Source organism: Python bivittatus, unplaced genomic scaffold (genome assembly GCF_059951505.1).
Source record: "Python bivittatus isolate LINGU-HERP-01145 unplaced genomic scaffold, Pbiv_v1 ctg000700_np1212, whole genome shotgun sequence".
NCBI lineage: Eukaryota > Metazoa > Chordata > Lepidosauria > Squamata > Pythonidae > Python > Python bivittatus.
Window position 1 is genome coordinate 6004727 of NW_028277098.1, and position 13648 is coordinate 6018374.

At 37.7% G+C, this 13648-nt stretch overlaps 1 protein-coding gene across 2 annotated transcripts in view; it reads left to right on the forward strand.

Annotated features, from left to right (window-relative positions):
* Positions 1 to 13648, forward strand: part of RASAL2 (RAS protein activator like 2) — a 237091-nt gene that overhangs the window by 167568 nt on the left and 55875 nt on the right. For both annotated transcript variants that reach the window (XM_088154086.1, XM_088154087.1), the window contains exon 5: positions 2133 to 2233. In XM_088154086.1, the coding sequence (XP_088010212.1) occupies positions 2133 to 2233 (101 nt within the window). The remainder of the gene's footprint in view (positions 1 to 2132; positions 2234 to 13648) is intronic.

A 13648-nucleotide genomic window follows, 5' to 3' on the forward strand; every position in this document is an offset into this window, starting at 1 on the left:
TCCATTAAGGATTGTGTTTAAGGATGCCTTTTCTGAATCATCTCTGCAATCAATTATTATAGTTATGTTTTTACAGTAACTCCAATAAAAGCCTATAGGGTATATTGATTACTTGTCTATGTAAGGCATTTTTCAAAACGTCTCCTCAAATAATTCTTTAACTAGGTTGGTTTTCAGTGCCATGGACAACTGTAGATAGGCATCTTAATGGCACTGGGACTTTATTTTTACAGATCTTGCCTCTGTTGTCCCCTTTCCTTCCCATTGTTTGCTCAATCATTTCTTCTTTATTCTCTCATTAATTATTTTTACTAAAATATCACTTCAGTTCAGGTACAAATTATCCAAATCTGGCTTAATTGTATTCCCTTTTAAGTGCTAAATTTGTGTGACAGTTGAAATTCCTTTTACCTAATTTCTTAATTTTCCACTTGAATGATACTGAAAAAATACTGTAATACTGTATGTTTCAAGCAATACAATTATTCAATACAAAATGAAATGAAAATACACCTGAAGGCATCTCTAGATCATCAAAGCAGTACTTTATTTTTATGAAAAAAACAGAAGTGAATTTTCTGTTACTAATAGTCATCTCTTGAAATCAGGTTTTAGAATTATTGAAACATGCAGAGTCAATAAATAGAATGTTACCTGTAATCAACAAATGATTAAATTAGATTTCCTTGCTGAACTGATCTTTCCTCATGAACTATGAATACAATTTTATTTAAATATCTCTGCTGAGCCTATAAAGCTGGCAGGACTACTAACATGGCACAATATGTTTGTGGATGTAGAATATAAATAGCATCTGATTATGAGCCCTTCTATTTTTCTCAAGGAAAATTATTTTATCCAGGATTTTTAAACTTCTGCCTTCCTGTGTTTTATTGCTTGGCTGTGATTATATATGCATATTTGCGCATGTGTTAACATACTAGAAATGTTTTGATATCATATGATTTAAAAGCTGTGGCACAGAGCAACAAGTGTGTCTCCCATGTTTTCAGTGACAAATTTGATGAGGAAGAGTTTGGTGCTGGTTGTGTTTATATGCTTTATTTTAGACCAGCAATTCACACTTAGGTGCTTTGCAGAAGTAAATGAGACCATATGTATTCCAGAAAGAAAGTAAATAGAATGGACAAATGGACATAGCACATTTGGGTGGGAGGAACTGTAGCTTGCAAATAATTATCTTCCCAGGTAAATAATGCCACATTTTATGTTTTATGTTCTACCTATGTCCAGATAGAAAGGTTATTTGCTATACTTTTTAGCCTTCATTGTGCAGAGATTTTTTTTTTAATGGAAGATTCTGTCATGTAGTTTGGCCTGATAACCTGTAGAACCACACTTTAGACACATGTTTTTCACTTTACCTGCAATATATAAGATTGGGGCTATAGTAGGATGTTAACCTTTCTTTGAAATGCTAAGCAATAATTGTCCTAGAGTTTAATGAGGCAACGATCTTTACTAATTAAAACTTTAACCCAGAGGTTAAACACATTTTTTCAAAGTTCTTTTGGTTCAAGGATAGGTCTGTTATAAGGACTGAGAAAGAAAAGATTGAAGATGCTGACAATGAGAGATAGCTTACCCCATATTTTCTTCATTATCTCAGAGTCATCTATGCTAAGATTTGATGGGATATTAATTCCCTTAAATTTAATTATTAAATTAGAGCAAGTGTCAAATCTAGTTCACCATGTTGCTTCCCATTCCAACAGACTTCCAGTTAACATCACATAAAACATTCCCTTTTCACTTCCTGGCCTTGTTTGGCAATTCTAAACAAATTGTACTGTTATTCAATTTAAAGGCATATTTTATTCTGCAGTGATGTTTTATTGCTGACATAAACCTGTTTCTCTAATATTCCTAGAGAGTTTTAAGATATAACCCACTTTCTTCCTCTGTTAGTGATTTGTTTGAATTCCTACCTGGGACAAAGATAAGTTCTATTATCACAATTACTGTTTGTCTTAATTATATTTGGGTAAATTTTATTATATTTTGGGTTGCATAAACCGACCATTACCAAAGCCAGTTTTAAAGAGAAGCTACTGAAAAATACTGATAGTAGTAATAGTTTGCATAATTTTATTTCTTGTGTCTTTTTTTAGGGCTTCTTTAGTAGACGGCTTAGAGGCTCAATCAAAAGAACAAAGAGCCAATCTAAGCTGGATAGGAATACCAGCTTTCGTCATCGGGCTACTGATGACAGGTAAGACTCTGCGTGGAGGGCAAAAGGGTTACTAATTTTCTCTTCCAAGCATTCGGTGAGGTATATTAATCTGTATTAATGCATATGAAACCACTAAAAAGTTTCATTCAAACTAAACTGACCTATTTTTCTATCAGAAATATTCAACTTAGGTTACAGTTTACAATCTAAAACCAGTGAACCCTTTGCCACTGGTTCAAATGGTATGTCTCACCCACTGACCCATTGCAGTCTGTTGCAAGCTAGTGGGTGGGTCAGCTTAGCTGAATAGTTTCCCAAAGGGCAATGTACTGGTCTTTTACTTCACATGCAATAAAGAGTTTTGTGGCACCTTAAAGGTTTAATTTTTTATCATAGCATAAGCTTCCCTCTGATGAAGTGCATTCTATTTCACAAAAGTCTTTACAGGGCCATAATAATGGCTTTTACTGGAACAAGTTAAGTGTTGTACTTGTACAAAGAGCTACAAAATGCTAAATAATTTACTAGTTGTCTCCTGGACAATAGTGCCTTTGATGGTGAACCTTGAGTAGTTAAAGCTTCTTTTAAAGATAAATTAATATTGTCGTCTTTCCCAGATATGTATGTATCAGGAATGTTTTATGAATGGTTTATTGTGGTCTTTATAACCATCAGCTAGGGTAGGAAACCAAACCTAGAAGACCAGTGGCTTCTCTTAATCTCTTCTCAGGTAGAAAAGCCCGCTATTTCATGGGTAATATTGCATAGCCCAGCTAGCTAGCAGCCCTTAGCCAATCTTGACTAGCCTTGAAAAGCTAAACAGGGTTGGATCTGATTACTACTTAGGTGGAAGACCATTATGAGGTACCAGGCTAAACTGAGAAGTGAACAAATCCTAGGAAAAGGCAGTGGCAAATCACTCCATGTTGTTGACAAGAAAACAATATGGTGATTTCCAGTAGTTGAGTTCAACTTGACAGAGAATTTATTAACATTATACAAATACTGTAGTTGTTTAAAAACATGGCTACTTTAGCTTGAAAACTGGGCAATTTTCAATAATTATTCCAAAATTAATCATCCAGTTTTGCATTAATGGGTTTGCAAAGGGAGGATTATGATAAAATAGGAGATGTAGAATAACAGAGAAATGTTGTTTTTGCAGTAATTGAAAAACCAGACTGTGATCCAAGAAGTTCTAGGACAAATATATTGACTTCAGAGTAAAAAAGGATCCTGACTTCCATTTGTAAATTGTTTAGCATTGTTACAAATGCTTCACTGTAGAGACATTTTGGCTCCTTAATTCTACTTTATTACATTCTAACAGCTGGTGGTTGAGTGAACTGAGTTTTTTTCCCTAACAGCTAAAATGAAGGGTTTAGCTCATAGATGTGAGTAATGTGATAGCATTGGCAGCATTGATGGAAGTCATTAGTGCTAGAGTTCTGATGTAGGGTGCACCCATTTCTTCCTGAAATGTCTTGTTTTAGCTTAATGATTGTATGTATAATGTTAATGCATATACCGCTGGTAGCCTTTAAGTCTCCATTCTAATGTTAAAAATAGCTTGTCATTTTTACGTTTTTGAAACATTTCTGGTTTTTATCTGTTATGTTTTATATTGTCTTAACCCGATGAAAGCCATACTTTTGTGGTGATTTCTCAGAGGCTTAGTTCTCCTGGAGAACAATACAGTACAATTACTGTCTTCAAACACTGATGTTGCTGCACATCCCCAAGTCAAGAGTAGAATTTTTTGATCCTTCAAAAGTGTTATTTGTAACAAAATAAATTTATCCCAGCACTTACTCTCATTCTAAAGAAAAATTGGCAAAGAGAAGCAGAAATAGAACCAGAAATGAGCAAAGAGGGGTCCTAACTCCTGCAAAAATAGTAATCATTTGCTCCCTGGGTGTAAAGATTGCTGTCCTGTGCCTGATGAATATTTTGGAAGAATTGTGGCATAGGATGCAAGCAAAGCAAGAAACACTAGTTACAGCCATCATTTTTTCAGGCTGTGTATTCAAGACACAGAGCCATCTCAAGTTTTTGTGGAAGGGAAATGGAATTATAAGGAATTATAACATTGGTACACATTGGCCACAAAACTCCATTCACCTTGGGGATTAATGGAGAGATTTCTGAAGCATGAAGTTTTTATCTAGCAATGGTTTAAAAAAAAAAAAGTACACCAGCTTCTTGGTGTAAACTAGATCTAGTTATATTTTCAGTCATAAAAGCTATGCAGATATGCCTTTTTTTCTATATTTTCTCATACTAAAGAGTTTTTATTATTTTATTGGTCTGGGACTCATGCTAGAGCCCTCAAGATCACTTTTTCTTAAACAGGGTGAAGGGGGACTTATATAGCTTAAGATATCTACTAGTATGGAGGATACCTACGCCCAGAGTTTCCCAGTAAGGGCAAAACCAGTCATGTAATGCCTCCTACTGGTCAGTAGCTAATGTAACATTTTCAGTTATTTTTCTTACCTAGTGTTAATTTCTTTGGCTTACTATTTCTCAGTACTCTTTTGTGCTTTGCATAATGCTGCTTAATCCAAGAGAAAGTATGCATATGTGTTTGAGTGTGTGTATTTCCCTAGTTTCTCTCTTGGTATAAGCTAGAATGCTTAAAGACTATGACTGTTTGGGAGGGGGGGTGTCTGATTATTGAAGCTCCAGTCAAAAATGATTCTGAACAGTTTATAATTTCAGATATGGTAAAAATATTTAAAAAGAAAAATATGGTAGTAAACAACAAAATAAGACACGATTATACTCAGCACCATACAATATACAACCTTTGTTCACTGGGAACAGACTGAAATCATTCCTCAAAGAGCCAGGTCTTAATGGGCTTCTGAAAACAACAGGATGAGGCCATTCTGATCTCAGGGGATACAGTCATCCAGAGAAGGGAAGACAGCAGTGGAGAAGATCTACCACCCATGATAGTAACAATCTCAAGTGGTCAGGACCTGGAGTTAGCCCCCTCTTCCAGATCTTACTGAACCTTATACATTCACTTGAAATTTCCAGCTGCTCAAAAACTGTGCGGTAGGTACCTGCAAAATAATGCCCCTTTAGAACAATATTGATGGACATTTATCAATATCATGTGTACCTTGGGGAAATACTTTTCTATAGATTGTGTGAAATATAGATATATGTGTGTCTGTCTGTCTGTCTGTCTGTCTGTAACGCATATGGATGGATGGCAAGGCACCAGAAGGGAATGTCTTGCCAAGGTTGGTTTTGCCCATCAATTCAAACATCAAGGGAGGCCCACTCTGTGTTCTGACTCCCACAGGAGATTAAGGGGACTTGGACCAGGAGGCCAGCCTTCTCAGTAATAGCCCTTAGTTTATCACTTGTCACTTCCTTGGGATTAGCCTGTATTCTATATTCTGTCTGCTGCTTGCCTAAAACAATTTTATTTCAGAGGGCCTTCAGACCCTAGAGTGATTTTGGCACTCATCTGCCAGTTTTAAGTAGATCACACAAATTAAAATGATCTTACTGCCAGTGTGCTAGTCTTTAAAAAAAAAAAAAAAAAAGTCCCCTTTTCTTTTTTCCTTCCTGCGTGCCTTAACTGGAAATTAAGAATGAAATCACAAAATACAGTTCTTAATGGATTTAAGAGAAGCTTTTACCTTGAATTTGTTTTTATTGCACACAGTCCAAATACTTTAAACCCTTTCTTAATTTTCTGACTAAATTTGTTTATAGTCAGACTGTAGCCATTAAAATACAATTTCAACTTGCACTGCACCATTTCCTGGGGCAGTCTCTACCCAATAGAAGTGACCTTTATTTGCAGGATTTCCTTGCAGGATTCCCTCTGCCCACTAATAGCATCTGGGGAGGGTCCTGAGACTGACCTTTCTGTGTGATTATGTCACGTCTGTGGAACTGATTTTGCAGTACAGTATGGGGGCGGCTGTCCACCTTAGCTTTTAAGAAGGCTTTGAAAATGCATCTTTTTCTATTAACCTACAGCACAGTTTCTCAACCTTGGCAACTTTAAGATGTGTGGACTTCAACTCCCAGAATTCCCCAGCCAGCCATGCTGGCTGGGGAATTCTGGGAGTTGAAGTCCACACATCTTTAAGTTGCTAAGGTTGAGAAACACTGATCCACAGTGTTTAACTTTGTGTGGGTGTGTGGGAAAGAGAGATGGGTGGTCTAAAATCGGATTAATTAATTGCCTTGCTTTACTTTTTTTTTTGACCCAGCAGTGGACTTACTGTGTTTACCAGTCAGAGAAACTAAATTTAACTGAATATAAGCTTTTTCATCTTCGATTTACTATGAAAAGAAAAATAACTGGGTCTCTATTTCCCTCACAGAATCAGGCCCACTTCAGTTATAAGGAGAGGTATGATTTTTATAGGATAATTTTCATATGTAAAATAGCTGTATGCATTTGTACTTCAGCAGATTTATAGTGCAGAAACACAGAGGAAGACTACAGCCAAATTAAAAAACATTTTAGCCGAAATCTGTAGAAAACCTTGAGATGCCTGGATCATTAGGAATCAGGTCCCTAAATGTGTATAATTCTGCTTGATGTAACAAGTGTTCGTTCCTTTTTGCAAGCTTTGTTTTTGTTTTTGACTTGCCATGAACAGCTGTTCCCAGCTATTTGTGTATCACGAGCACTTTCCAATGCAGGTTCTAATGTCTTAGAAATCCCCCTGCCATTCCCAGTCTCCCTCAGCAGAGTCTAAAACAAATTATCCTTCCAGTACGATCTCATTTCTGATTCTGCCTGACATGCTTCAGCTTGTACTTCAGACATATTTTGGTCTCCTACTCTGTGAAGGATTTTTCTGAATTGCACGGAAATTATATTGAATTGGGCACATGTTTTTCCCTTATGATTCTTGTCTGTTGCTTTCTTTGTTTTGCTCTTTATGCAGGTGGCTAAGAAAGTTAAAATAACCCTGAGTTTCACACATGAAAAATATTTTTAAAAAAGAACAATCACCAAGTTTCTATAATAATATTGAGTATATGGGAAGGTGATTCTACCAATCTGGTAATGTAAAGGATTGATCATTTTTCTTACTAGCCTGGGAATCCTTCCCTTTAGTTTTGCTTATAATGGGGGAGCAGGGAGCAGAATGATGGCTGAGATAGATTGCATATGTCAATGGTTGCAGTTAAAGTTCAGCGGACAGCTGGGAGAGGTTTTACCGTCTTGGGATTTATTGCCATGTGAGAATCGTCCTGATTTAGTAAAAGTCATTTTATGGTATTATCAGACAGCTGCAGATTGTCAGAGGATCCTCTCCAAGCTGCCAGAGAATGGCATCTCCTGGGCTTTGCAGTATCAAATAGCCATGGCTTTGGGGTTCTTGGTGAAACGGTACCGCTGTGCTCATGCCAGTGCTGTCTACTCTAGGTGGGTCCTTTCTTTTAAAATGTCATCTTGCAGTATGAAGAATCCTGGCAGATCAGCTTAACAAAGTCATACAGCAGGTTTTCTTTTTATATTGTTCTTTCTTGCTTGGCTTCTAACCCTAATTTATAGAAGGCACCAATAATGGGGTGGGTTGATTTGCTTCTGTTTGACCTGAAAGAGTAACAGTCTGCTAGCAGATTTGCCTCATTGCTGCTTCATAATCAATGTATAATATTTATGTGAATATTGTGTGCCCAAGTGGTCCTAATATTCTGCTCTGTTGGAATGAGTTGATAAGCCTGCTGTACAGTGCTAACAAACAATGTAACCTCCAGTGTAACACCAGTAGGGTGTCTCAGCTTATCCACCTGAAGACTGAGGATGTCTTATTTCCCTCTATCAAAAGTAATGTAGCAAGAGATTTTTTTGTTTGCCCTCAGTCATTTCATCCCATTGTAAACTATGTTAAGTAGTTCTGTAGGATCCCACGTTACCTGGAATCATGCAGTGAAGGAGCCTTTTCAAGATTTAAAAAAAGGGACCAAGAACAGTAGCAGATACTGTTAATGATTGCAAACGGACGAAGAACTCTGTGAAAGAATGGTAATTTTGGTTTTCTATCACATTCTATGATGGCAACTTTCTCACTAATATATTGCACACATTTAAGTACCAAAGGTAGTGCAGTCTCTGATTATTATAATCCTGACTTGCAAAATTGGCTCCTATAATTTATCTATTCTCTTTTTGTTGTTGAGTAAGCCTAGGCTGAGAGAGAAAGTTGCCCAAGGCTGTTCAGTGAGTCCATGAACCAAGCTGAGATAAGAACCTTGATATGGCTTACTTCCTGTTTGCTGGGATATGTCAAGTGGAATAAGGTTTGAGAGTGCAAGACTTCACTAGTAAGGACAATTTAGGGAATGGTGTGTGGCATTTTAAATTAGATATATTAAGTCTATGAAGACTCTGATCTCATTTTGGTAAACGAATGCTACCTATAATTAACCTTCCTTGATTTGTTCATATGGTAAGTTAATCAGATTATGGGTGGTGTTGGTATTGTGTTAGTACCAGCCTTAAGTTTGCTTCCATGAGGTTTGCAATCCTTTGGAATTGTTTTAACACTATACCACTCTGCCTGATAGAAATCATAACTGAAACCTGCAATTTAGGCTCTGGACTTTAAATAAGTCAAAAGCAGCACATGTGCTTCATATGCAGAGAGCAATTTGATTTTCAACTCTTCTCCACCCTCTTCTTGAAAGCTGTTGCTGGTTGTCAGGTTGGATGGTAGAAAGGGATGGTAACTTTCCTATTGTGTGTTGTCTGAACCAAAATGAGAATGAGAAAGAACAATAATGCCAGCTATAGTAGAAGGTTAGTGAAATTCTTGGTCACCCTACAATAAACAGAGGAAGGGACAGTTTCTTAATTTTGGGTAGTAATGGAAGAGTTGCTATAGCCAGCACAAGGCAAAGTGCCCAGTTGTTAAGTGGATAGTGGCTTCTGCTTATAACAGCACCTTGCATCTACATTATCAGGGCAGTTGTTCATTCAGTAAATATGCAGTTGCATGATGCTGTTTGATCCTGATGTTGAACAAAAAGGACAGGAAAGTTCTTGACATAGGCAATGGCAGTTCACCTTAAGAAATCACATAAGTGGCCACTAATGATCTACTGGAAGGAAAACTAGAGAGCTAGAGGGTTAGCTGTGTAATTTGTCAGCTGTATATGTAATGGCAAGTAAGGATGGGTAAAACATTTTGAATTTGAATCATTTTCAAGCTTAAAACACTGCTTTTTAATCTGAACAACCATTATGGAAGTGTTTCAAGCTATAAAAAGAATCTAAATATGGATGTTTCACAGAAAGTTCACAGAGAGCTAACTATGACTTACTGAATGCTATTATTTAAGGCAGGAGTCTGTGACTTTTCAAATTAGGAGTCACTCTTAACCTTTGAATGGTGAGCCAATAACCATTCTCCAAAAAGTAAGTGGGACTGGGCCAGAATAAAATGTGATTTAATCTTCATTTAATAAACATTTAATTTAATAGAGCTGATATGATTATTGCTTATTTATTTAATTTCCTTCTTCTGTCACATTAACATTTCAAATTTAGTGGCATCTTTTAGAAGGGTACTATGAACTTCACCCAAGCTTTTGTGGGTCATGTGTGGCCCTAGGGTCTCAGATTTTACATACCTAATATAAAATACCTCAGTATCTTGATGGTGCAAGGATTCTGATAGGAAATAAAGAAGCCCTGGTCATTAACTACTGCAGAGGAAAATAGCATAGTTACATGTTATGTCTCCTTTTTCATCTTATGCTAAAAGGTTTTCATAGATCTATGCTGCATCTTGAGCTGTTGAGAAGAAAGTTAATCATCCAGTTTAAGTGGAAATGAAGTAAATATTTGGGAGGCCAATGAAGCTCTAGGAAAGAAACCAAAACATATACCATAGCACACACACCCAGTTGTCTTTCTGCCACCCTGCTGATCCGTGTGACGTTCCTCTTTACAACAATTGTGCTTCCTGTGATTAACTGCCATCTTTGCAGATACACTAAACAGCTCTCATTTTTCCAATAATTTCCTTTCTAATGGAGGAAAAGCTCTTTTAATCTACCACCACTGCTGGTCATTAGAACACCTCTGGGTTATTATCTCCATGCTCAAAGCCAGAGGATTTGGGCCAATTGCCTTCTTAATTGTAGCACTGGGATGTCAGATGAGATTTCTGTTCTGCAACACAATCAGATTATTTTTCTAGATCAACAGTTATTTTCATTTAAATGCTGTTTTATGAACGTATACTGTTTATGGACTAGCAGTATTTACCACTGCTTTTCTATGATGGGATTTAACAATATTTAAGAAAATTGTACCTCGTTAATGTATTGCATAGGAGAGTGAGACCAATATAGAAAAAAGAATTGGAAGTTGGTTTCAGGCTGCAGACAGACTTTCTAACGAGCAATCCTGCCCCTGGAACCACTGTTCATTACTGAACATCCCTCGGCTCACATGCAGAATGTGATGAGAAACAGCATTGATTCACTTTTTAATTGTGTACGCAAAACTACTGTTAGTAGTGTTAGTGAACTTTATTATAATTGTTGACCAATGCAAAAACAAAGAAGCAAATAAAAACCGTAGTGAAACGGAATGATTATAAAACAGATCAAAATATGGCCTACTTTACAAACAGCACAATGAAGCTTAGCCACATTCAGAGAAATAAAATCACACAGATCAGATAATAGAAATTGTAAATAAAATGGATCCAAGTGGCCTGGAAATCTGACTAGATGGGGAGTTATTAGCTTTATAATAGTAATATAACAAACGTTTCAGGAACTCCTTCCTTACAGGGGCAAAGTCTTCGTTCAAAGGGATACCCCAGAATTTCCCCTTACAGACAGCTGTTGGAAGGGCAACCAATTTATCTATCAGTAGAGTGTCATGGGGGTTGAAGAATTGAACTGGGAGACCCAGGTTCAAGTTCCCACTCTGCCTTGGTACTCACTGGATGACTTTGTTCCAGCCATTTCTCTCAGTCCAGCTGACCTCAGAGTTGTTCCTGTAAGGACAAAATGAAGGGCAACATCCACGTGAACTACCTTGAGCGTTTAGAGGGAAGGTGAGGTATAAATGTAATAAATGGCTGTATTTTTTGAATTTTGCAATGCAGCTTGCCAGCACACACAATGCATCTGTTAGTGAAAACTATACATAGAGCACTCTGTATTACATTGTCATGTGGTACTTTCCATGCCATCGTAAACTGCCTCTGGGATGTATTTGAAGTGGAGAGAAATGTGTGTTGTGGCTAATTCAGAAGAGAAACTTGAAGCAGACTTTATCTGATAACAGGAGGAAATACAAATTTAAAATGCAGAAGATTCATATAGCGTGCGTGTATATGTGTATATATTCTCTCTGTCTCTGTCTCTCTCTCATATTTCCATTTCCAGGATTCCATCTGAGTTTTGACCACATGGACCCATTCATTTTTAGGGACCTGCTCCTTTTGAATTCTTGATGTCTGCATAGGAAGCTAAACAGATGTCAGTGGAGGATACAGCCTGCTTGGCAGGATGTAATAACAGGCCCTCCATGGGGGAAAGATCATGTGTGAGGCAAGAGGAATAAAGCTTTTTGTTGTGCTCTTCTCAAGAAACCCTTACTCAGTTTCTATTGCTCAGATCTTGTGTCTGGGTACTGTCTTGAAGGACAAGGAGGGGGCTCCTCCTTCTCCTTTGAAAGGTCACCTTTGCGGTATTTGCCAAGAGTGCTCCCTGAGCTCTGCCGCCGCCGCCGCTGCTTCTCCCTGCTGTCTTCCACCTCTAATCTCCTTATAGATGCAGCACCATGGCAACAGACCCAGGGCTGAGTGAGCTGGGCACATACCAGCAACCTTGTTTGTGTCACCTGAGGGACAGGAGGCAGAGGGTGAGCGATAAGGCAGCAGAGCTTGGGTAAGGAGAGTGGCTTTGCTCCTGCCAATTGTTTGCCCTGGCTCTTCTTGGAAGTACCTCTGTGGAGCTCTGAAGCAGGAGCACTGACCACGTGCCTGCCACTGGATTTGGGCATTGCAGCCTTTACCCTGAGGAATCCCTCTTCTGCAATGTAGCCAAAGAGAAGGAGGTGTGTGGGTATCAGGACACATGGCACCGCTATGATTTGGGGATGCACAGTCAGGTGGCTGAACAATTGTTTCATGTAGGTGTGCTGGTTATTTGTCTGCAAGGATTTAGCAGTGCAAGTTGTGCTAAAAAGTTATGCTTATGATGATTTGCCTTTTCTTTGGGATGTTCCCTTGGGGTAAAGAGAGTGTTGGAAAAGATGTCTATTCCTGGCCTTTACTTCTTTATTTTTTGGAGTTCCAGAGGTTTTCAAAAAGGGCTGTTGGAGCAGTGCTTAGGCTGCAGATTCAAAATAAGTTTTTTTTAGATTGCTTGTTCCACACACATATGTAAGATATGCTTTGCTTGTTCATATTGGTGACAATTCAGGACAAAAATTTTAGGTTTGCACTAGTACTAGCAGCAATTTGAATGAAACAGGTTTTATGAAAAATACTTGCACAGGTTTTCACATTGCATTGAACCCTTTTTGTCACTTCTTTTCAAAGGTGTTTCATTGTTGTTATCTCTTCTGTGCTCATCTATAAATTGAAAACATTTAACATTTTGTCTCTTCAGGAGCTTTAAATTGGGATTGTTGATCTGAGAGAAAAATAAAACAAAACAATCTCTTCTAGTTGCTTTTTCTTAAACACAAATTGGCTAACAGTGTTTTAACATTAAAACGTTCAGGATAGTGATGTTTCCTTTTTAACTAGTCCTATTCATATGCCTTCTGAGAGCTTGAAAAATTAAGCAGGCAGTGGTCTTATTTGGCCTTCTCTTCAAAGGCACAGGAGTAGTACCAGAAAACAAAAATGGTAACTCTGGCAGGGAAGGAGAGTGGTTGCAAAAGGTTTCCTGCTCTCTGTCTCTTTTCTGCAAAAACTAATTACTCAATCGAAAATTAAATTTAAAAGTTGGAATGGGTGGAATCTCAGTAGAAGAAAATGTAATTTTCACTAAGAGCCATTGCATGTTAAAATCTGCAGCAATTATGTCACAAATCCAAACCTTAGACATTGTAGGAGAAGAGCTGTGGTAGTCTATGGTGGAGATGTCTGGTAGCACCCGTCTGACTAATCAGTTTCACGAGCTGCAGCTCCCTTCATCAGATGCATAGAGTGGCTAGACTGATGTAGGATTTAAATTGGGGTGAGGTGAGGGGAAAGGTGGGGTGGAAGGAAGGTGAAGATAGGTTAACCTATCTTTCCCTCTCTTTTATAGCCTAAAATTGGTTAGTCAGAAAAGGTGCTACCAGACTCCTCCTAATCCAAACTTTAGAGAATTAATTTCTGAAAACAATTTCACCTCGAGAATGAATGAGAAATGAAGAAAAAACTGCTTCTTTTTAAATATGATGTCAGAAAATTTCATGAGTACATTTTTCATAAAGTTAAATAC